This window comes from Cydia splendana, chromosome Z, assembly GCF_910591565.1.
Source record: "Cydia splendana chromosome Z, ilCydSple1.2, whole genome shotgun sequence".
NCBI lineage: Eukaryota > Metazoa > Arthropoda > Insecta > Lepidoptera > Tortricidae > Cydia > Cydia splendana.
In genome coordinates this window covers 11,926,029-11,950,907 of record NC_085987.1, presented here as the reverse complement: position 1 = coordinate 11,950,907, position 24,879 = coordinate 11,926,029, and the positions used below count along the sequence as shown (strand labels likewise).

The 24,879-nt window shown below is 35.9% G+C and overlaps 2 protein-coding genes across 2 annotated transcripts; one reads left to right on the top strand and one right to left on the bottom strand.

Moving 5' to 3' along the window:
- Window positions 1-3,492: 3,492 nt before the first annotated feature.
- On the bottom strand, window positions 3,493-15,246 carry LOC134804510 (host cell factor-like). The gene is made up of 13 exons (XM_063777593.1): window positions 14,927-15,246; window positions 14,602-14,700; window positions 14,192-14,295; window positions 13,506-13,701; window positions 12,908-13,019; window positions 12,379-12,516; window positions 9,182-9,309; window positions 7,555-7,745; window positions 7,054-7,134; window positions 6,671-6,832; window positions 6,063-6,233; window positions 4,628-4,814; window positions 3,493-3,944 (listed from the first exon to the last, which is right to left on the bottom strand). The coding sequence occupies exons 1-13, from the start codon at window positions 15,075-15,077 to the stop codon at window positions 3,856-3,858; spliced, it is 1,809 nt and encodes a 602-aa protein (XP_063633663.1). The 5' UTR covers window positions 15,078-15,246; the 3' UTR covers window positions 3,493-3,855.
- A 1,237-nt stretch (window positions 15,247-16,483) lies between these two features.
- Window positions 16,484-17,395, top strand: LOC134804175 (small integral membrane protein 8). Its single transcript, XM_063777104.1, has 2 exons — window positions 16,484-16,731; window positions 17,166-17,395. The coding sequence occupies exons 1-2, from the start codon at window positions 16,624-16,626 to the stop codon at window positions 17,319-17,321; spliced, it is 264 nt and encodes an 87-aa protein (XP_063633174.1). The 5' UTR covers window positions 16,484-16,623; the 3' UTR covers window positions 17,322-17,395.
- The last annotated feature ends 7,484 nt before the right edge of the window (window positions 17,396-24,879 follow it).

Sequence of the window (24,879 nt, the reverse complement as noted above, 5' to 3'; positions counted from 1 at the left end):
TTTTAGATAAGCGTGTGTTACCAGCCCAGGCTGTCCTTTCTTCTCAAGAATGCTTTGGTAATGCAATAAAAAAAACCACGTGACTGACATTCAACAAGTGATATAATACTGTAAATCACTACTTACTGGCGTAATGAACGAGTCATGTGGTTATTTGGTTTACATACCTTTTATAGTCTGTTCGAGATCCTGAAAACGGTGAAAAATAGAGATACTACTTCTAAAAATACGTGTGATACGTCATTAGATTCGTCATGATGCCTAGAAAAATGTATTCGAAGCACACAAAAAATATCAAAAGTTATAAGCAAAAAAGGGGGAAAAAGTAAATATTTTTTATTTCCCCAATATCTCAAAAATTATTCATATTTAAGAAACGGAAATTAATATTATAAAAGAGGAGGATATTTCCAATAAAACATTCCATACTTGCAGAACTGTATCTCCACTATTTATACTTTTTATTCAACGCTGAACACAGCCCTCCGCGCCTCATTTTCGGGACACTCGCGCGGCGTGAATAAGCGACGTCGTAACATTAAATATAATTTTAAAGGTATTAAATATTCATTAAAATTAAAAAAGAAATATGGTGTAATTAAAACATGTCAACAAATGTAATTCTTGTAGAAATTTATCTTAAAGTAATTTTTTCAACAAGTTAGGCAATTGTTAATTAACAAAATGTTCTCAAGCTTCCTTCTTTATTGAAAACGAAAAAAAATATATAAATAACTATCGTAAAATGTTGTCGCTTACTAGAGCCCTTCTCATATAAATGCTTAATAAGATCACATAATAAGAAAGAAATCTAATAAAGTTAATACTATGCTTAAAATAAGTTTTAGAATAACATAGAAAATTGTCAAAAAACGAAAAATCAAGGTAAAATTGTAAAACTTAAAACAACATTATAACCAAACTATTAATTTTTTTAGAACTTTTATAACGTGATCTTATTAAGCATGTATATGAGAAGAGCCCTAGAAGGGGACAAAATTTTACGATAGTTATTTATACTTTTTTTTTCGTTTTCAATAAAGAACGAAGTTTGAGAAAAATTTGCTAATTAACAATTAGGATTGTTCATTTTTTTTTAAATGTTCTATTTCGAAAACCATTTCGAGACATGAGGTTTTCAAACAGTTTCCGACATTTGCTGCGATATAATAATTGAGGATTGAAGATATTTCAACAAATATCCTTATGACCTTAGTTTGACCTTTCTCGTTGGCTGAATGTAAAGTCATCGCATAATAAGTTATCGGACCATAGTAAATCAATCCGTCACTCACGTAATTGTCAAAGTTATCATTGTCATCGATTGTCATAATGAAATTTTTCAGTTAAACCGCTGCGCTGGTTTGTTATGATTTGATTTATAATTGATACTTAAACAGTAGTTTTCGTTGCTTAATATATCAAAGACCTTGTTCCTACGTGTGGGAATGATTCACAAAAATAATTGTTCGAATCCGCGAAGACCTACGACGTGAAACATGGTGCCGTGAATTGAACTTGGAATACCTACCTACTTACACACAGTATTGCTGTGAGGATCACGTCGATGTAAGTATAAAATTAATATTATTTTACTACAATTATTTAAAAGCTCACTTTGTAGGTAGGGTCGCGGGGACCTATGTGTTTTCTGTGGTAATGTAGCCAGAGTATATAAAGGCAAACCGTTAAACAGAGATGGTGCCTACTAGAAAGAAACACTAAGTATACAAGAATACATAGTTATACTCAAAATTCAGCCTGAAACTGCTTTAAAAAGATATAATTTCTAATTTCCAGGTACATGTTGCAGTTCAAGCTGCTGATATCATGGTGGACAAGACTTAAGTTAATAGTTGTGAATAATAAAACATGTTTTTGTTTACCTACTTTTTTATTAATTTAGAAAATATATGTAAACATGTTTCCCAAAAAAAAGTAACTATACATATATGTATGTTCATCATGTTCTGCACGAGCAGCTGACAATGATGGCTTCTTGTTGACGAACCAGAAGAGAAGTGTATGGTTTGTTATTTACTCTGTTCCCAGGCATTATTTACTGTCGTAGAGTATTATGACGATTAATATGACGTTCGTTTCGATACAAAATGCTCAACTTTGTTCAGGGCCCAAGTGCCTTAACAAAATCAATCTCCTTCGTACATTACGTATCCCACAGCCGTAGCTAAATAGGAATCACATGATGACCTGAAATTATAGGATATAATTAGCAAAATTGGCATGAACCTAATATAGTACAATATCCAAACAATAGTGACAAGCCGGTAGAACCCACTGGGTGTTAAGCTACCTTAGCAATGGACGCTTGTAACGATTTTATGAATCCAATCATCTTACGAATCGAATCAGTTAAAAAATATATGATGTAACTTACATTTGTATTTTTGCTCCCCTGATTTCAGCCAAGTTATGGTTGGAGTTGGATGCTATATGGATACATACTCCAATAAAACTAAGTTATATTATATAACTTAGGCAGATTTCTGGAATCAGCTTTCACAAATTTATAGCGTAGGTATTTTGAAATTATTGATTTAGGGATTCAAAATAAACGAGTTTTCCAGACGATATTATTTATAGAAACGCGTGACACTGACATTGTAGACAGGTGACATTACAATCAATTGACAATGACAACTATTTTTTTAATGTTTGTTATAGCTTGTGCTTTATCAAATCAGCCACTACATGTAATTTACGAGAAGTCGTATCTCATATTTTCAATAAATTATAAATATTCAACCGAGCCGTGAATTAATAAATCATTCAAATTGGTATCTTAAATTAACCTATATTTTCAGAAAATAAAATAAAAATGGGGGTCTAAAAAAAATGAACAATCCTAATTGCCTAACTCGTTGAAAAAATAATTTTAAGATTACAAGAAGTACATTTGTTGACATGTTTTAAATACATCATATTTTTATTTTATTTTTTAATTAATATTTAATACCTTTAAAATTATATTTAATGTAACGACGTCGCTTTTTCACGCCGCGCGCATATCCCTAAAATGAGGCGCAGAGGGCTGTGTTCAGCGTTGAATAAAAAGTATAAATAATGGAGATACAGTTCTGCAAGTATGGAATGTTTTATTGGAAATATCCTCCTCTTTTATGATATTAATTTCCGTTTCTTAAATATGAATACCCTTTGAGATATTGGGGAAATAAAAAATATCTACTTTATTCCCCCTTTTTTTGCTTATAACTTTTGATATTTTTTGTGTACTAATACACGCTTCGAATACATTTTTCTAGGCATCATGACGAATCTAATGAGGTATCACACGTATATTTAGGAGTAGTATCTCTATTTTTCACCGTTTTCAGGATCTCGAACAGACTATTAGAACCTAAAAGAACAGACTATAATTGTTTAGCTTCGGTAATCGTAATCACAATAGATGAGGACGAATGTGAAAGATCTATAAGAGATGATGGTCTATGAAGCGTAAAATTGACGGACATTTTAGCCACACCACACAGATAAACAATATTACATCATATTCATAGAATACACTTAAACCTTCGTAGTCATGTAATTTGCACTGCAGATATAAACTAATCTAAAGTAAAAAGTCGAATACATTAACTTATTTTATTATGCCTTCCTTTGAAGACACTAGCATAATAGCAAGGAATGGTGTACCAAATTATAAAAGAAATCAGAACCTCAAGACCTATTATGATTTTAAGAACGAGATTTTATGTTTCGAAAAGGCCTATTAATTACATTGATAAAGCGCGTGGATCGAACAATATTCACTCAGTCTGTACATATAACTACTTAAATCTAGGGGTACTTTGATTATGTCACTCGGAACTCCGTTTAGTGCATTATTTGTTTAGGCTGTTTGGAGGGCGACGCGCCGGGTAACCGGCCCTCGCCTGACCTTTTTACTCCAGTTGATTTCATATCTGAAACAAACAGTGCATATGTAACGACGGTTCCGCACGTCCACCGAAGAAATATTTTAAATATTTACTAAATACATAATAAAAAACAGAAATATGTAAAGATGACCTTACTTACAACTATAAATAACGTTTTCACTATTAGGATGTAACATTTCACAGTCTTCTAATCTAAGCCGGGTATGGTTAATCAAATCATTTTGCTAAACCGATAATTAAATAGGTTAGAGTTAGACCAAGCGAGGTTGGCAGCGATTTTGATAGCCCAGAGTGTGCAAGTCAAGCACGTTATAATTTCATAGAAGTTTGACGTTTAAAATAACACTTTCACAGTCTGAGCTATCAAAATCGCTGCCAACTTAGCTTGGTCTAACCCTAACGTCGATTAAATTTCGATCTAAGTGCGACTATAAGTACACATGAGTTTGCTTAGTTTAGCACCCGTAGTCTATTTATTAATATTGTCTTCATATTTATGAATTTTTCACATTTGGATTTCAGAGTACCACATGTTCAAGCACTGTAGAATCTACAGTGCTTGAACAGTGTAGAGTAGCACGCACAGGTAATAATAATAATTATATCCACGATTAAATACCTCCACTCGGTCCGTCCCATTACGTATTTTTTTAATGTAAGCTATCACTATAAAGTAAGGCACAGGATGCGGTATAGGATGAACTAACCTTGCAGCCACCTGACTTGCGTGGCGGGCCCGTAGCCCTTCTCGTTGCGCGCGGCGATGCGGAAGATGATGGCGGGCTTGGTGGAGGAATCCACGTGCGCCGCGCTCAGCGACGACTGCGGCACCACGCACGTGTTCGCCTTGCCGCAGTACACGCGCACGAATGCCAGTTGCGACTTCGACGCCTCCTGCAAACATTGAATAATTAACCCTTAAATGCATAGTGTTGCCAAATGTCTACAAAGCATTAGACAGCTCACAGATAAAAAAAAGGCTTACGTTCTTGAATGCACCTTTATCACAAACGTCAAGTAGTAGGGTGATGATTTAATGGTTAAATTTACGCAATATTTTCAATTTATAAAAATTACATTCGTTTTAAGACGAAGAGGCGGAAAGTTTGGAAAAATCCAGAAGTTGATAATTTTTAGTATGTGATTTTGAACGGTGTTTTCGGGGTTTGTAATTATTTTATATTTAAAAACTTTATCATAGGTATATCACAAATAGTGTACCTCTCTAATGGTAGTAAAAAAAACATATATCTATTACTGAAAATTACATATTTACATAAATATGATTTAGCCAATTCAACTTCTAACACTGATTTCGCAGTGAAAATCGAAGTTATATTTTTTTTTACTATTTTTCCTAGAATCGGCAAACAATTATGTGATACATATATTAATTTCGGGCAAAAAGAAAAAAATCATGCATTTAAGGGTTAAATACCCCGGCTCGACGAGTGGCATGGGAACATTGGGAACTACGTGGACTGAGCGTCGCGATTTATTGCGCGAGTAGAGTAGTGTGTGGCCAGAGAGGACAACATCAGTACAAATGACTATCTAAAACTTTTTGTAGCAAAAACAAGGGATTACAAAATGACACATCAACAAAAATTTTATCTATAAGCAAAGCAAGTAAAGAATAAATGTTTAAAAATATTCATATCAAAAAACACGGCGAGATGGCGCTGAAGTCTACTTGTCTATAGGATCATAAGACAACTGCTTAGCAGTCGTCTTGTGAATATTGTACAACTGTTGTATTTTTTTAAAAGACTAATTCCTAAGTGAATGTACTCGTTTTGTTTTAAAAAATATTCATCTTTTAAAATCAAGATATATTTCGGACATTTAGTGAATACATATATAAAAAAATAAAATTAGTTGGAGTCCCTGTTTTAATTACAGACAATGATAAACCAATATTTTATTAATGTAATTTTTAATTTGACATACAATCGGCTACGCTCGTAGCACATAGCTCTCTGCCAGTGAATGTGTTAAATTAAAGAGTATATAGCTAATTTGAATGGTGGACCTGTAATGTCCTAAGGGACCAAAATATGCCAGCGAAAAAATGTAATATTGATTGTTAATGCGGACGCGATATCGCTCATAACCAACATATTGTGTTTAATATAAACTTACCTTAGGTTGAGTATTGGAGCGCACTGCCAGATAGACGGAGTACTCGAATATGCCCTCGGCGGCCACTTGCGGAGGCTCCCACGACAGGTGAGCGCCCTCCACGGACTTGGAGATCTTTATAGCAGACGGCGCCCCGGGGAAACCCGGTAAACAGGTCTTGAATGCGCTTTCCTAAAATATATACTATATAGTTCCACTGTCCTGCTAATCACTACATATTATAAAACAAAGTCCGCCGCCGCGTCTGACAAAAACGACTGAACGGATTGTCATGCGGTTTTCACCTATCAATAGAGTGATTTTTGATGAAGGTTTAGGTGTATGATTTGTTAAGGTTTACCCGTGCAAACCGTTCTAAGTGTAAAAGTTTGTATTGTTTATGTATTTTGATGTTGTGCAATCACGCAAAAACGATGAATGGATTTGATTGACATTTGGCACTCATATGTGGCGTAATCGTTAAAAACATTCATTTTAACAGCTTGTTAGAAAGAGACAAAATTGAATAGAAGTTTGCAACGTGTTTATGACTAAGTAAGATAGGGATAGATATTCATCCTTTAATATTTTCATATTAAATATGTACTATAACTTTCTTAAAAACTTACTTCACTAAATTCTCCCTTGCCGCACGAGTTGATGGCCGCGAGTCGGAACTTGTAGGCGGTGCCATGCTCGAGTGGCGTCGTCGGCAGACCGGACAGGTCGGGCAAGTTGTCCAGCGACAAGTTGGACAGGTCCACGTTTGAATCCGACAAATAGTTTTGAACCTAAAACAAAATCATTGAAGTTGATATAGATTGTTTGATTATGGTGTGTCACTACAATTAATGGCAATAGAATCCGCGCGCAGTCATGTGAACCTTTGTGGCTCCAAAATTTGATTTTATATTACATATGGAATGTGAGCCACAGAACAGTGCAACAGTCGTGAAAATTATACCGAAACTTGACGCATTTTATGACAAAAAATAGAACTATAAGTATTTACCGTAAACGTGGTTCCTTTGACGATTCCCACGGTGAACCAAGCATCTTCGTCGTTTATTTGTTTCGGCTCATCGGCTTCATTCTGAAAAACATAATACAGCTCAATAAAAGAAACATACTCTTCCTTTGAGAAAATTGGATAAAATTGAATTGGAAAATTGGGTACTTGGGGATATGGTAATTTTTCCTTTCATATGTAAAATTAAAAAAAACAATATGGTTAGACTTAAATCACCCTATAGGCCCCGTGCATGAACGATAAACTATAGGGGGCAGCATAGGAGCCGTCAGATTTTTGGCGCGATGCGTAAATGTGTTTATGCTTCCGATGTAGCCCACAAGATGGCAGAACCTACTATGCACAAGGAAAACGTACCAACAAGAACGGTAGATGGTAGCACTTGCTTTGGCAATGTACATGTGCACATATATTTCCGATTCAGGCCACAAGATGGCAGACCCTCCAACGCGCACGGTCCCTATTAACAAATGAACATGATACCTGTTCGTGGTGGTGCAGCGCGGCGCTGGCCAGCGTGGCGAGCGCGTGCGCGGCGTCGGCGGGTCGCAGCGGCGGCGTGCCGTTGTTGCCGGCCACGGAGCTGCTCACGGCGCCCTCACCCTCGCTCGCGCCCGCTGTCGCCGCGCTCTCGCCCGCCTGAGACGACGACACGCCTGCTCCGCCCTCTTCCCCTACACAAAGTTTACATCCATTTATTCCAACTATCCGATCGGCGGTCATAAAGCGAGTAGTGATCGACTATTTTCACGCAAAACAAAAAATCACATCTATTTCACGTCACTTATTAAGCGAAAACGGCTCAAAGGACTTTTAACAAGAATATACTCGAAGGAATCTTCTTTTTTGTATATACTATTACCAGCTATTACGGAGCAGGTCATTCTCGTCCGAGCTGGGCGTTACTAAAACTTTATTACACAACAAAGGAAACCAATAAAGTCGCTTGCAGTTGCTGTACTGTTCTGCTGAGTTACTGCACTTACGATGTCGATTGTTTAGTGCTATTGGACTAGATATTCAAGTAATGGGCGACATGCAATAAAGGGGTCAAAGAGAGATGGCATATTTTGATTCAATATAATTAAAGCTAAGACCGCCTGTGGTTAGTTAGACCAAGATAAGTTTGCAACGATTTGATAACACACGCAGTGCAAGTGTTACTTATACGTCATAATTTCATAGAAGTTTGACGTTTAAAATAACTTAAATAACACTTGTACTACTATCTTAGTCTATCACTACCAAGTTCTAATTGTCTTCTAGAATTTTGTTATAATTTTACATGTAAAATGTTGTTTGATATTATAGCAATGAAGAATATTTACTTACTTAAAGCTATATGAAATACAACCTAACAACCTATGATATGTACCCCTTTAAGCTTTTTACCGGCAGAGAGCAACGCGGCGCCATTCGAGGCCGTCGTCAGCAATAGCATAGACTCGTTGACCGACGGCATCATGTCTGCTGCAGCCCCTATCTCCGACGTATCCGCGTCACCCAACCTGAATAATAGTACTAGCCTTGCATCCAGCCGGGAGAGAGCAGCGCGGCGCCGTTCGAGGCCATCGTCAGCAATGGCATAGACTCGTTGACCGATGGCATCATGTCCGCTGCGCCCTCCATATTTGACGTGTCCGCGTCGCCGAACCTGAGTAATAGTACTTGCCTTGCATCAAGCCGGGTGAGAGCAGCGCAGCGCCGTTCGAAGCCATCGTCAGCAATGGCATAGACTCGTTGACCGATGGCATCATGTCCGCTGCGCCCTCCATATTTGACGTGTCCGCGTCGCCGAACCTGAGTAATAGTACTTGCCTTGCATCAAGCCGGGAGAGAGCAGCGCGGCGCCGTTCGAGGCCATCGTCAGCAATGGCATAGACTCGTTGACCGATGGCATCATGTCCGCTGCGCCCTCCATATTTGACGTGTCCGCGTCGCCGAACCTGAGTAATAGTACTTGCCTTGCATCAAGCCGGGAGAGAGCAGCGCGGCGCCGTTCGAGGCCATCGTCAGCAATGGCATAGACTCGTTGACCGATGGCATCATGTCCGCTGCGCCCTCCATATTTGACGTGTCCGCGTCGCCGAACCTGAGTAATAGTACTTGCCTTGCATCAAGCCGGGAGAGAGCAGCGCGGCGCCGTTCGAGGCCATCGTCAGCAATGGCATAGACTCGCTGACCGACGGCATCGTGTCCGCAGCTCCTTCTATCTCCGACGTGTCCGCATCGCCGAACCTGAATGATGCTATGTATTAAAACCATGTTTACGTGTCTCACTTCTAGGTGACATCACACATAAAGACAATGTAAATCATAATTGATTTTTGAACACATATTCAGCCGCAGTAAGATACAATAGACTTACAATAACGAAGAGGGTTTTTTATTACCAAATTCTTACGTTTACTTGTGTTGCAGTTTGCGTACCTAATTCAATTTTCGATTCATTACAATGAAGCCTAGAAACGGCAAATCGTGGTTCGTGGTATACTTATGAGCAGAGCTCGGCGGGGGTGAGCCATTTACCTTATAATTTGACATGTCTTACGTCATATTATAAGACAAATAGCTCAGCCCCGCCGAGCTCTGCTTATGAGACATCATACAAAATACCAAGGGAAGGATTGGAAGCAGTGACAACATAAACTTCAGCAATCAATCTGGAATTTAACAAATGGCCAATATTCATTACAATAAAACGTGCAATAAAATATATAAGAAATGACAAGGAATCGCATAGCAACGCAAAATTATATACGCGAAGGCAGTTTTATCTTTCGCTCAAAGGCTATAAGAAGAGTTTGTCTTGTTATTAAAAAATAAATTGCAGGCAGCAGGAATCAATGAGCACTTTATTGAGGGCCTTAGTGTCCCACTTAACGAACGTTTAGCGATAGTCGTGATGCCCACATTAATATTGTAGACTCCTTCAGCACCCACGCTACACGCGTTGGCTCATTTGAGAACGGAATAGTTTTAAATTTGCCTTTGTATATGAAACGTGTTCAATATAGGGTAATTCGCCAGTAACTGGCCACTTTTAGTAACTAGCCGCCCTAAACTAAAAATGAATTCTATTCATCTATAAACAGAATTCATTTTAGTATAAGGTTTCAATAACTGACCAGCTTTCAATAACTGGCCACCTCATACTAAAATGAATTCTATTTATAGGTGAATGGAATTCATTTTTGGTTTGGGGTGGCCAATTGCTGGCGAATTACCCTACTTATTGAATAATCTTTATTAGAAAAAAAAACGATTTCAAAAAATCAGTTTTAAATGCCATTAAAGTTATTTACGGGCATATTTAATTTAGCACTATCTCTCATAACAATTACAATTAGCCCCACGACGTAAAATATTTATCGCAGAGGAGATTGGTTTTTAGATGAAAATAAAAAATATCGATGTAAGGGGCTGTCCATAAATTACGTCATCGATTTTTGACGATGTTTAACCCCCCCCCCCCCAACATCATCCAAAAATCATGCTTCGAATGACTCCGTTTCCTCCTTCGTCATGCTACCATCATCCGATGTCCAGACCCCCCCACCCCTAATTTGAAATTACGTAATTTATGAATAGCCCCTAAGTATCCTTATAAGCCTTGAGAAGTTCCTTCAATTCCTCATGGAATCCATCCTCAGATGTCGACATTGACAAAAATGTTACTCAAAAACCGGACAAGTGCGAGTCGGACTCGCCCACCGAGGGTTCCGTACTTTTTAGTATTAGTTGTTATAGCGGCAACAGAAATACATCATCTGTGAAAATTTCAACTGCCTAGCTATCACGGTTCATGAGATGCAGCCTGGTGACAGACGGACGGACGGACAGCGGAGTCTTAGTAATAGGGTCCCGTTTTTACCCTTTGGGTACGGAACCCTAAAAACCTAACTTTGTGAGAGAAGACATATCGGCAATGAGGTATTCCGTTCTGGTCTTCATCAGCAGTTCTACTACATCAAATGTCACAATTTTTGATTTGCTGATAAATGCTTGATTTGTTGATAAAAAATACAATAAGAACTCTATGGGTGCTCATAAGATTACAGGTAGTTCCCTCGATTCTTCACGGATCCCATCATCAGAACTAGATTTTGACAAAAAAGGGATCAATCTGTAAGTGTATACAATCGAACAAAATTTATTATTTAGTATTTATTATTATTATTTATTTATCCTCCTTTTGAAATTGTAAAGCTGATTAAAAATTAAAAATAATACCTTCCTAATCCTTTACCCACTATATTATTTTATTAGGTTTGTATTTTAGTTCACTTAAAAAAAAAACTATCATGTTGTTGGCAGCAGGACAAATTCGCACATGCAGTAGCACCAGCAGCCAAGCTAAAATGTAATGCAGAATAATAGTAAATGGACAGTTGAAAAATGCATATTTATATTTAAAAACAAAAAGAGTTTAGTAGGCAATTCAAGTAACCCGTCGTTTATTTATATGTCCTAAGACCTAAACGAAAGCGAAACATTAAGGCCGCGGACTAGACGAACGTGGTGCGCGTAAAGCCGTCGCCACAGTCATATTCATTCCTTTTTAACTTTAGCATAATATTTCTTCCTAAGCATTTGCTAAACATACAACAAATCATCACCGAACATTGGTAATTTTCGCCGCGCCACCAAGACAGGTTCTTCTAGCCGAAATCAAAAAACACGACAACTTTACTGTCAGCATCCCAAACACGGGAAATTCAATTTAAGCTAGACTTAGCATGACCTAGTTCCTGATTATTGCTTTTGTTTTGTCTATAGATATCTTATAGAAGATAGAGTTAAGTTAGTCTTAGTATGGTGCGTAATAAGTAATACGGACAATGAGTGAACATTCAAGTTATAGATTCATCAGTAAGAATTTATAACTTCCCATGTTTGTTCAATTTGAGTATCAATTGAATATCAATTAATAGGTCTCACTTACTGTTAAGAGTGTATATTGAAGTTCAAATTAAATTTTAAAATCATCAACACTATTATTAGGTACACTGCATGAGAAGCTGCAATTACACAGAAGATGGTAATAAAATAGTGATTATGACTTATAAGTCTTATAACTAAACAATCTAAACATAAACACTTCAATTAATGAAAAACTGTCCAGTCGGCGTCATATAGTAGGTAGCATCCAAAGTATTCAAATAGTTCGGTACACTATATAATTTGTATGGCGTACCGTACTATTAAAATACTTTGAATGTTACCTACCATATGACGCTGACTGTCCTATAAATATTTGCTAGGTATTATCATAACAATAGTACTTAACAAAAATAGAATACATACTCATTGGCATGCGCCTGTTGGGCTGCAATGGAGAAAGAGTGTAGAAGCCCAGCTGGTCCATTAGCTGTAGAGGATATGAGTGCTGCCTCTGTCTGACCACTGCTTGTTATGTCCGATCCACCTTCAGCAGTGCTTGAGCTGAAACAAACAATGTTTGGCAGAATTATTAATAATTTTTAGTACATATCATTATATTAAGTTTTGTCATTTCAAATTAGATACATTGAAACATACACCCTTTATAAACCCTTCATTAACCCACAAAAGTATTAATAAATAAATAAAGGTGAAGATGATAAGTTAGCATTTGTCCTTATGTTGCGGTTGCGTCTATTATGTGAATTATCATGTAAACATATGTGCAATCAGCATGAACCTGCTTGAGAAGGAGGGTAACAATAAATAACAGTTTCATTCATTTATTTTAGCAAAATAAATAAATTAGTTCTCATATCTTCCATAAACGGATATTTTATTACGTTTTCTATTTCAAAGTTGTGAAATGTAAAATATATCTTATCCTATTTACCTTATTCCTGTACTCAATGCATCCTGAGCAGCACTGCTGATGTCATTGACATCATCACTGCTGGCAACACCTTCACAAGCTCCCATATCTTCATCCATAGTGCTGGACTCATCTAGGACAATAGAGCCACCCACTTGAGCTAAAGTTTTTGAGAACATGCAGATAATTACTAATATTAGATCTATCATCCCAAGGAAAAGATGAGTATACACTTTCTTGTTAACATGTCACTATGAGGCCAATGTTGGATCTCAAATTATTATTAGTGCTCATACTTTTAGTGCCAATGATGTGATGTGAAGTCCACATAGGATGATTTTAATTGGTCTATTCAAACAATAGGGAATATTTCGCAATACTCTGCATAGGGGGCACCAAAAATAGTAAACAAACCATCTTGATGCATCAATGTCTTATTTATTGGTAAAAAATAATGTATGAAAACTTGTCAATAAACTCTTTATGGCATAGTATAAGTAACGTTTGGTTTACAGAGGCGGCAGAGCATTGCAGTAATACTCTAATACTCCCTATTACGACTTGAAATAACGTCTTTGACATTGTCATTCAGGATTCAGACAATTTTTTTAAGACTTACCATCTTGCACCATTTGTGCACCGTCACCATCACCCTCCCCATCCCCAACTCCACCTTCAATTGGAGTGGCTGAGCTTATTGACTGATCCGGAGATTCCTCTTGAGCCTCGGTCCCCTCAAGCTCATCTGCACCTTGGTCTTTCAGGGAGTCCATTTGATGTTCATCATCTTGGGGAGAGCCATCATCTGTTGCTGCCTATAAATATCATTGCAGATTTAATAACAGTGGTGGTGGGTTGTGATTGTTTTGTCAGTTTAAAAACTAAATTCTACTTTGACAATGTCTACAAAAGTGAGGTGGTTGGATCACTTCTGAAAGTCAAATGAAACCATATTCAAATTTTTATTGGTAGGGTACGTTTTGTATGCAATACACATAGTACATAATCTAGACTGAGCCATAACACATATAAGATAAAGATAGCCTTTATTGCTAGGTATTATGTGTAGTTACATGTTTTATTTTATTTCCTCTATTTTTTAATTATTTCTAGCTTGTCCACTGACATAGGCCTCCTCTAAAACCTTCCAGTGCTCTCTCTCCTGCACTTCCCGACTCCAAGTTGGTCCAGCAACCTTCTTTATATCATCTTCCCACCTTAGTATCTGTCTGCCTCTCTTTCTTTTAGCATCTCATAACACATATACAGTCTATATAAAGTAAAAAATGACCAAGCTATACTCACAGGTGTAGATAAGCAGTTATCCCCTATATAAACCGGCCCATCTGTTACAGTTCCAGTAGCTGTATCATCAATATCCATTTCCTCTGGCTCCGCCTCAGCACTCGCTACAAAAAAATCAATTTAATTCATATTTATAAGTGACTTATTACAAGCAACAGTTACACTTACTTATGTGCTGGATCACAGAATAAATAATAGTACTAGGTACAGAAGATTCACTCTCTAACAAAACACGTCTGTTACGATTAGGACAGATATGACCGCTAGGTGGCGCACGCGCACCTATGGCTAGCCACCAAACTTGGTGTGGGACGGATGTACTTGTAGCTACTTGTTGTGACGCGACAAAATTGTAGAGTGAGCCACGCCTGGCTGGATAGAATAGTGTGAACTCTATTATCTCAAATTACCTTCATCATTATCTTGGATGTCATCTTCTGCTTCACCAACGGCAGATTCAGGCTCTTCCAAGGCATCACTACTGCTAGTTGGAGCGGCACCATTTGTAGCTACAAATCGCCAAAAAAAATAAGTTGTGGAGGATAATCACAAATTCATCATCTAATGCACCTAACACTTATAAGTGGCATGTCGTAGTAATAAAACGTATAGCAAAAGATAGGATTTTGGTACATTTACGATCAAAGTAACAAGCCGATTATGGGGTGCCTCCAGGTATTGCAAGATCCGCGTTAGCATCAGTTTCTAACATTAAGCATAGGTAAACCTTCATACCCGATTCTTCGGTAGTGGCTGCTTCCGAATCCTGGCTAGTAACATTGTCTTCAGAGTAGTCGGCATTTGCGTCGGTCGCTTGTGCTTCCTCCAAGGGAGAGTCTTCCGCGCCATCGTGAGCTTCGTCGTGCAGTGCTGAATCTGACTCCATTTTCAATTAAACTCTGATTTTAATCAACTCCAAAACAATAAATATAGAAATTTGATCGAGATTAAGCAACGATTAAAAACATTTTATAGCAGTAATATTAAAATCTGAATCTTTTTTGACAAGCCTTCATGACCATAGTGTTACTTTCGCTTGCCTGCCATCTTGGCGTCATTTTCAAACGACCATAGACTGCATTTACTACAACTAGAATAAATTTAAGCCGTTATGAGACTATTCGGTTGGCCTATGCTAAATATAGATGGTCAAGCAAATCTTGTCAGTAGAAAAAAGCGCGAAATTTAAATTTTCCATGAGACGATATCCCTTCGCACCTACATTTTTCAAATTTGCCGCCTTTTTCTACTGACAAGATCTGCTTGACCAACTATAAAATATAATAATAAAAAAAATCGTTTGAATCGCAATCCTTGTTGACAAAACAAGTTAAGAAACTTAACATCGGTAACAGCCTTCTTTTATTAGCTGCCTTCCATCAAGAGTAGTATAATATTAACAATAGACCTCGCGAGCAGAGCTTTAAATTACATGGTTAGCACCTAGTTAGCACCACCATAAAGCTTTAAATATAGGAAATTAAAAAAAAACAATACGAAATTAAAGTGTAAAAAATAAAAATAGTTATATCCCAGCATACAAATACTGGGGATCGAACCCAGACTCTCTGTGCAAACAAAAAAAGCGAACGTTTACAAACTGAACCAAATAGTCCTAAGATAATAAGCTGACGAAATTTAGCTACTCATTCTCAAATTAAAATTAGTTAAAATTCAATATCTCAATACCTCCGAAACCAGCGAAATAAATTTTCTGAATTTTTGGCCATTTAATCTATAAACATATCTCAAAAAGAAAAAACTCTTATGATATCGATACGACTATGTGTTTAGGAGCGAGGTATCACGACTCAGCCATTTTTAAAAATTTCCAAAAACTGGATTGACATAAAAAAAAATATTTAATCATAGAATCAGTAGAGGAGAACATCCGGACGGACATACGAAAGCAAAATGCCCGAGTCAAAACGTAGACCTTCGCTACGCTTCGGTCAACGTAGACCTTCGCTACGCTTCGGTCAATAAAGTATAACTCATGGAGCCGCCATTAACAGGCGTTCCCCTCTGTCGAAAATAGGCGGCCAATGGTCAACCACATGTCAACCATATGTATGGACTGACGTTTATCTGACATGACGTACCTATACATTTGATGTGCCCCTCCCCCGCAAAAAACGGCAGACTATTTTGTACCGAAAATTTTAGACATGGCGTCTCCTATGGTTATATCCTCTAAGCATGTAACACACCCTTAAAAATAAGTAAAAAAATAAATTTATTTAAACCTGGTAGCACCTGCATTCAAATATCAATGTCAATATTGTCATGTGAATTTTCATTTCATTCATAATTTTGTGATGTTTTTTGAATAAAATGACATAGTCATTAAAAAAATACTTTATTACTTAATAAATATCGTGATTTATGAAAGAAAAGTTCATCACTTTACAGATATTCCAAAAACTTATATAATGTCGAGTAATGAAAAACCAAATGCTGAGAAACCCGGTGATGGAATCCGCTCTATGAGATCAAGTACAGCATTTAGAGTTGTTAATTTTGAGCTGTATGCTAAGCCAGTAAGCATAGTTATTTGCACTATAGTTCGTTTTTTTTAGCATTAGAAAGAACTTGAAAGAAGGTAAGCGATCTTGACGTCTTTTAATTGAAAAACGCTTTTTAAAAATCAGTAACTATTACTTATGAAAGCCGAAGAATATAAATGATCGTATTAGATTCATAATTGTTACATATTTGCCGTAACTTATTTTTAAAATGTGTTTTTCAATTAAAAGACACATCAAGATTGTTTACCTTATTTCTAATGCTAAAAAAAAACGAACTGTAGTTGTGTAAAACAATATTTGGTTATGTATTTAAACTTCTCTTATACAAATTACTTATGAAATTAAAATGAACTGTTAAGTAACTAGTACAAGTTGATCTAAAAAACTAAATGTAATGTTTTGGGGTAGATAGAAAGATAAATTAATTCAAACATTTTATTTTGCAGAATATTGTTATCATGAGCATAGGCCTCACATGTTTTGGCCTTACTTTAGGTTACATTGCTTACATGAGGCATAAATATGAATCTTTGGGATACTATGCAGCGGTTGACAAGGATGGCAAAGAAATATTTGAAAAGAAGAAATCTAAATGGGACTAATTTTAATTAGCGTCAAAATATGTTGAAATGTAAGTGTAATGTTGAGGATTTTGTTAATAAATAATTTATTTACAATTCCAAATTTTAATTATATGGTCTGCCACACAACTAGACAATCCTTAAACCTGTCATTCTGATCTACTTAATTTTTTGACATGGAAATAAAAATAATAATATATTATAAATAACCTAACTTAAGATGAGAAATAAATAAAGAGAATAATAATATAATTAGATTAAAAAAGCTCCAACACAACTTAGCTTGATTAGCTTCTTAGAACTGAATATCTTGTAGATGGCTGCCTTTATTTCCACCAATCATTAGCTGTGACCCATTTCAATCAACAGGACTTGAGTATAGTAAACCTCAACTCAAAATTGGTTCAGCTGTTTCTTGTTTAAAGTATTATTTTTGTTGATTCATAGAAAAAGTATTGTATACAATAGTGATATAATCAAGCTTTTCAATCTCGTACCTCACTTAGGAAACTCAGCAAGCTTCGTTGCCTAAACACGGTACTCGACTGAAAAGCTCTCTATTATATCACAATTGTATAAAATACTATAGTTATTTTGATTAAAATGAAAGATGAAGGGTTTAGTAAATTTATTGAATTTTAATAGTGCATTGTAAAAGCACAATGTAAAAGGTTAAGCATAACTCAGAGAGCCATGGAAAGAAGCATCTTAAAGAAAAGAAGAATAGACAAAATAAGTAGCAAGAATTTAAGAGACTAAACAGGGTTTACTGATGTTACATACAAAACAAAACAACTGAGATGGAAGTGGGCTGGACATACTATTAGAGGAGGAGATAAATGGAGCAAAATTGTAACACTCTGGCACCCTAGAGGGCATAAAAGAAACAGAGGCAGGCAATTTAAAAGATGGTCCGATGAAATCGAAGACATGGCAAGGCCTATGGAACTCTCCGCACGAGTTCGGATATATATATACCTACGAATCTGTTACCGTTCACGGTCATGGCACAGTATAATAAATAGTACTATATGGTTCACGGTAGAAAATAGGGATGGGAGAAATGTGTCAGTAGAGAGAAAAGAGTGATATATATCTTTCTATCACGGGGATATGTATCACTCTTTTATATCTTTATCCGTAACTCAGCAGTCGCAGTGTTTTCCAAACTTTTCACGTCGTAAGCTTGGTAATTGGGCGTTTTCTAAAATAAATTATATTGAAAACCTGATTCTTTCAAATCTGGACGTTCTTGGGCTCATTCTACTCAGAATCGACAGCATTCTCCATCCCACCATTAAAAAAAGATGTCCCAAAATGTCCATTCCATTACGTCACGTTTTAGTATGACAATTTTTTTCACTTGTATGTGCGTGACGTAGTGGAACGTACAATTTTCATACAATTTTTTGGGACATGTTATTTTATCATCAGAATTGAATATGCTAGTGATTCTGAGTTGAAAGAACCCAAAAACACCAGGATCTGTGAGAATCAGGTTTTCGATATTTATTTTAGAAAACGCCCAATTAATGTGTAACTGTGAATTAGTTTTTCAAACGTTTGTCTTGTATAGATAAATAAAATTTAATTTAATACATTAGATTTTTTTTTATTTTACTATGTTTCTACATGAATAACTTAAAATTAATGCCGTTAAAATAATTTTCACCGTTGGTTAAAATTCTCCCACATTTTAAAATTTGAGAACCTGTAAACAGCATGATGACGTAGGCCTGTGTCAGTTAGGTCATTCGCGAATCTCGGAAGAGAGTACCAGGCGGAGTATATTATTCGAGATATTATTATACCATGGTTCACGGTAGACGGATGATAGCGGAAGGAGCGCACAGAGCAGACGTGTACCAAATTATATTTAAAATATTTAATTTGTCGTTATTTACAATTTGGACCTTATGTTATTAAGTGTAAAATAAACTATAGAGTGCTACAGTGAGTGCGATTTACGACCATTCTCTTCTACATCAGTCAAGACGTCAGCGCGGTAACGGCTCTTCCTGCCCTCGAGCGAGCGGGACGGGCTCCTAATTTTTCATCCTGCTCGCACGGCGGCATAGTGCACCTTAACAGTGCAGCGCGCAAGTACAAATGGCGAACACGGACCTACTGCGCTCACCGACTAGAAGTGGCCTCGACACTGAGCGTAGTGGGCCAGTAACTGAACTAACAAATTACAAATCATACTTTGAGTCTCCGGACAGGACAAAAGTGACTTTTCGCAACAAAAGAAAACAAGGCGATGATGATAATGAGGATATAAAATCGGAGGTACATGGAATGCGAAAAGAGATGTCAGAAATGATGTCGTACCTCAAGTCTGTCAATTCTCGCCAATCGGAAAATCTGAACCAATTATGTTTGGATGTAGCAGCAATAAAAGAGCAAGTCAAGGACATAAGGCACACCGTAGAACAACTGACTACAGAACAAAATAAAATTAAATCGGAATTATCAACTATTTCTGAGGGAAACCAGATGAACTCAAATAGAATTGAAACTTTGGAGCAAAACCTGCAGCAACTGAAGTCAAGCACTGTCTCCCTTGAAACATCCGTACAACCCATATGTGAAAATATAATGACCGAAATAAACGAGCGTAGCCAGAGATCTAAAAACATAATTATCTTAGGAATAGAAGAACAAGTGGCAGATAACCAAATCGAACGTAATGAGCTAGACAAGACAGAAGCTATCACTATTATAAAAAATATTTCCTTGGATTACCCAGAACCTGAGAAAACAACACGTATAGGCAGATATGCACAAGATAAAAAACGCCCATTAAAAGTCTGTTTCTCGTCGCAAGCCACTGCGCTGGCAATATTAAAAAATAAAGCAAGCATTAAAAATGACTCTATTAAAATTGTACCCGACCAAACACCATGTCAACAGGCCTACATGAAAAACATCAAAGAAGAACTTGCTAAACGAGTATCAAATGGAGAAGAAAACCTTACCATCAAATATGTCAAGGGTATCCCTAAAGTAGTACAACTCTTTCCAAAAAACGACAACCCGCAGAAACCAGCAATGGAAATAAACAGACAATCACAAACAAGTCAATCACACATCAAATAAAGAATAGCTATCAAGACATAACAACCGCCAAAGGAGCACTTACATGTCTATACGCCAATGCTAGAAGCATAGTTAAAAAAGGAAAGTTAGAAGAATTACAATGTGTTGTCCAATCTGTCAAGAATACAATCCATATACTAGTCATCACAGAAACATGGATCAAGTCTGATGATGAAGCTCAAATGTTACAACTGCCTGGCTACACACACTACTATAACTATCGAACCAACAGCAGAGGAGGAGGAGTATCTATCTTCGCGCACAACCACCTGAAACATCACATCTTAGAAGAACACTCCTCAAATGGCAACCATTACTTATGGATTTATCTAGAACAACACGCGGTAAGCATTGGCGCTATTTACAGAACAAACCACTCTAGTATGCAAGACTTTCTAAACACGCTTTCGCTCCAACTCCAAAAACACAAAAGGGCTGTCACTTTCGGAGACTTCAACATAAATTTACTAAGCGATGAAAAACAAACTAAGGACTACGAAGAAATAATTACAGAAAACGGCTTTGAAATATTAAATGAAATACACGAAGACTACAGCACCCGTGAAACAACGTCAACAAAAACAATACTCGACCATGTTTGCTCAAACTTAAAAAGTACCAATTTTAATTTAAACATCGTTGATTCGGCCCTGTCTGACCACAAACAGTTATTTTTAGAAATCAAGAATCAGCATCCGACAGAAAGAAAAACATTCGAATACGAAGCCATAGACTACACCAAGTTATACAAAATAATTGAAGAACACGGAAACACGGTTGACAATGATTTTGAGAGCCTCCAGAATGTACTATTGTCGAGCATCGACAAGTGCAAGATTAAGAAAACCAAAATACTAAATCCACCCAGGCAAGACTGGATAAGGAAGGATATTTTAACAAGTATTAATGAAAGAAACAAGCTATGGCAACAACTCAAACGGGATCCTTTAAACGAACACTTAAAAGAAGAGTATCGGAAGAAAAGAAATAGTGTCACATCGGATATCCAGAAAGCAAAGAGCCAATATGTGACGTTCCACGAGAAAAGGTACCTTATGGCGGCTGGCGCTTACGTCGCATAGCGCCGCAATAATATTGGAACGGCGTTAATAACAGCGTAAGCGCCAACCGCCATAAGGTACCTTTTGCCGTGGGACGTCACATATTATTACAAAAAATTCAAGAACTGCAAAACAAAGCCTAAAAAAAAAAAAAAAAAAAAAAAAAAAAAAAAAAAATGTGGTCTTTGATAAACAGCCTCTCGGTCAATAAAAGCAAGGAATTGTATCTACCGGATAAGCTTCAAACCAGTACAAGTGTCATAACAGATAAATTAGAGATTTGTGAATATTTTAACGACTTTTTTGCAAACATTGGTCTTAATCTAGCAAATGAAATACCACAAAAATATCGAAATTTCACGAGTAGTACATATTCAAATAAAACTACCAACTCAAAACTCCTAGAACTATCGCCAACAAACCCGGGTGAAGTTATGAATATTATTAATAATCTAAAACCCAACACTAGCTGCGGTCTCGATGGAATAACTGTAAAATCGATCTTATGCATTAAACATCTAATTGTCGATGGCTTAACCAAATGTATTAACGACTGCTTTGAGAGAGGGATATTTCCTGACAGCCTAAAAAATGCGAAAGTTACGCCTATATACAAAGCTGGATCAAGATCGGACCCTGGGAACTATAGGCCTATCTCAGTGTTGCCAGTAATTTCTAAAATTGTCGAAAAACTTATCTATATCCGGCTAGAACAATACTTGGACTCAATTCATTTTCTCTTTGAAAAGCAATATGGTTTCAGACCTAAATCGAGCACACTTTCTGCAACAATAGACCTCGTAACCAAAATTAAAACCAATATCGATAAGAAACAACTTGCTCTTGGTGTATTCATAGACTTAAAAAAGGCTTTCGATACGATCAGTCACGAAATTCTATTGAATAAATTACATAGTTTAGGAATCGAGGGATCAGCATTTAATATACTTAAATCATATTTGTCTAATCGACGTCAAGTAGTCAAAGTGAACGAATACCAAAGTAATCCAAAATTTGTATTATGCGGCATCCCTCAGGGATCGATTTTGGGCCCGTTATTATTCTTAATTTATATAAATGACATTTGTAATTTGGGTCTTAAAGGGGACATAACTCTCTACGCTGACGATACGAGTCTATTTTATTTCGGATACTCGGTTAATAATATCCTAGCAGAGGCTCAGTCCGATCTCAACGTGCTAAATGTATGGTTCCAGAAAAATCTCTTAACAATCAACATTGACAAAACAAACTACATTCTTTTCTTGGCTAAAAACAAAAAAGTCCCTAGTTATGAACCATTAAAAATTAATAATAAAATTCTCAAAAAAGCTGACAAAGAAAAGTACCTTGGCCTAATTTTGGATAAAAATCTAAACTGGAAAGCTCACATTGAAAAAATTAAGACCAAAATAACTTCATTAACAGGAGCACTCCGTAGAAATACCTGGTGCTTTCCAAAAGACATAAAACATACAATATATAACACCCTCATACAACCCCACATTGACTACCTTATTGAAATTTGGGGGACAGCCGCAAAGAGTCACCTTTCTTTAATACAAATAGCACAAAACAAATTGATAAAAGCCCTCTTTCAATATGCTTATCTAACCCCTACAAAAAAAAGTTTATTCAGAAACAGGCATAATGGACATAACTCAAACATACACATATAAAACATGCATTTTAATTAGAAAAATAATTAACAATAATATACATGTGCAAATTAGTTTTACAAAAAAGCACCACCACCAAAAGATCAAACTAAGGAATGCTAATGACCTTATATTACGTACACCAAGAACAAACTACGGAAGAAAATGCATTCTCTATGATGGCGCAAAACTGTATAACAGCCTGCCAACAAATATAAAGGAAACAAAAGCTATAAACATTTTTAAAACCAGGCTAAAACTACATATCAAAAATTAATAAATGCAAAGCCAATACATAAATAAAAATAAAAATAATAATAAAAAAAAACACAGCATGTGCATACGTACTTTATAATAACTATTAACTATTTGGGGATTCAAAATAATTACTGCATACTAATTTATTTTATCAAGTAAAATAAGATAAGTGTGATGTTTTCTTCTACCCCAAATCTATATTTATCGGTAGGTAAAGCACATTCAACACTAATAAATACCTAAACTAGATATAATTATAATAAATATATAAATAATGTAAATAATATTTTTGCTTTAATAGTTGTTAAATAATTGTTATGCAAACACACGTAGTAGGTAATATTATTCTAGTCATTAAAATGGATAAAAATAAACTTTCTGTTTTTTAAATTATTACTTTACACTATTTTAAGTCAAATTTACAAATACTAGAAATTATACTATTAAAATAAATGATTGTTAAAAATATTAATATGTCAACACGTGTAATACATAAATCTAGTCATATAAATAATAACAATGAAATGTGTTTTAAATAATTAAACTATATTATGTCAACAAAAAAAAAAAAGAAATATACATATATATATATATACTCATCCTAAGTATCATAACACACATCGAGGCCACATCTAGTTGCGACCATTCTATGTTTCTCAACAGCGATCTACGTACGTGTATTGCGCGCACTGTTGTCCACCAGCCTACCCCCTAATACATAAACGTAATCATACTTACCGGCAATATAATAAAATGCTTGTGTAATTTTAAATGAAAAATGTTATTTTAATAAATGTCTGTCGCTCCTTTTGTGACATAATATGTAAATAAAATGTATATATTTAAGTTCTCATTTTAAGTGAATTGTACAAATTCTTATGAGAATAAAGAATCTTTAAACCGAAAATAGGGATGGGAGAAATGTGTCAGTAGAGAGAAAAGAGTGATATTCTTTCTATCTTTTATATCTTTATCCGTATAGTACGTAGGTACTATTGAATTTCTTATTTAAACATGTAATGTTTATTACGACAAATGTATAGTTAGATATCTATTTGAAATAGGTAGCAAATTTTTAATTTATTTTGGTAAATGTTTATTTTAACGGCAGTAAGTTTTCTCTTTTATGCTCTGGTTAACTTATATGTAATTAATTACCTGTATTCATGGGTTCTCTACTATTTTTCTTTATTGTGTAATATTAATCTCTATCTGGTTTTAAATTACGCGAAGTTTTGAAACTAATTCTTGCTGGGATCATTGCGCGGTTTATAAAACGGCGTAAACCCTGCGGTTATTGCAGGGACATATGACCTTTTAAAATGAGTATTACGCAAACACTAACGCATAAACGGAATATTAGGTATAATTTAAGATTCAGCTTACCTTTTATTTCACTCCGCTGTTTAAGTAGGTATTTATTTATAATTTCTAAGCGTCAGCAACCCTAGCGTTGTGCCGGTGCGCGCGGTGCGGGGAGCGGCGCGCTGAAGGTATTGTATT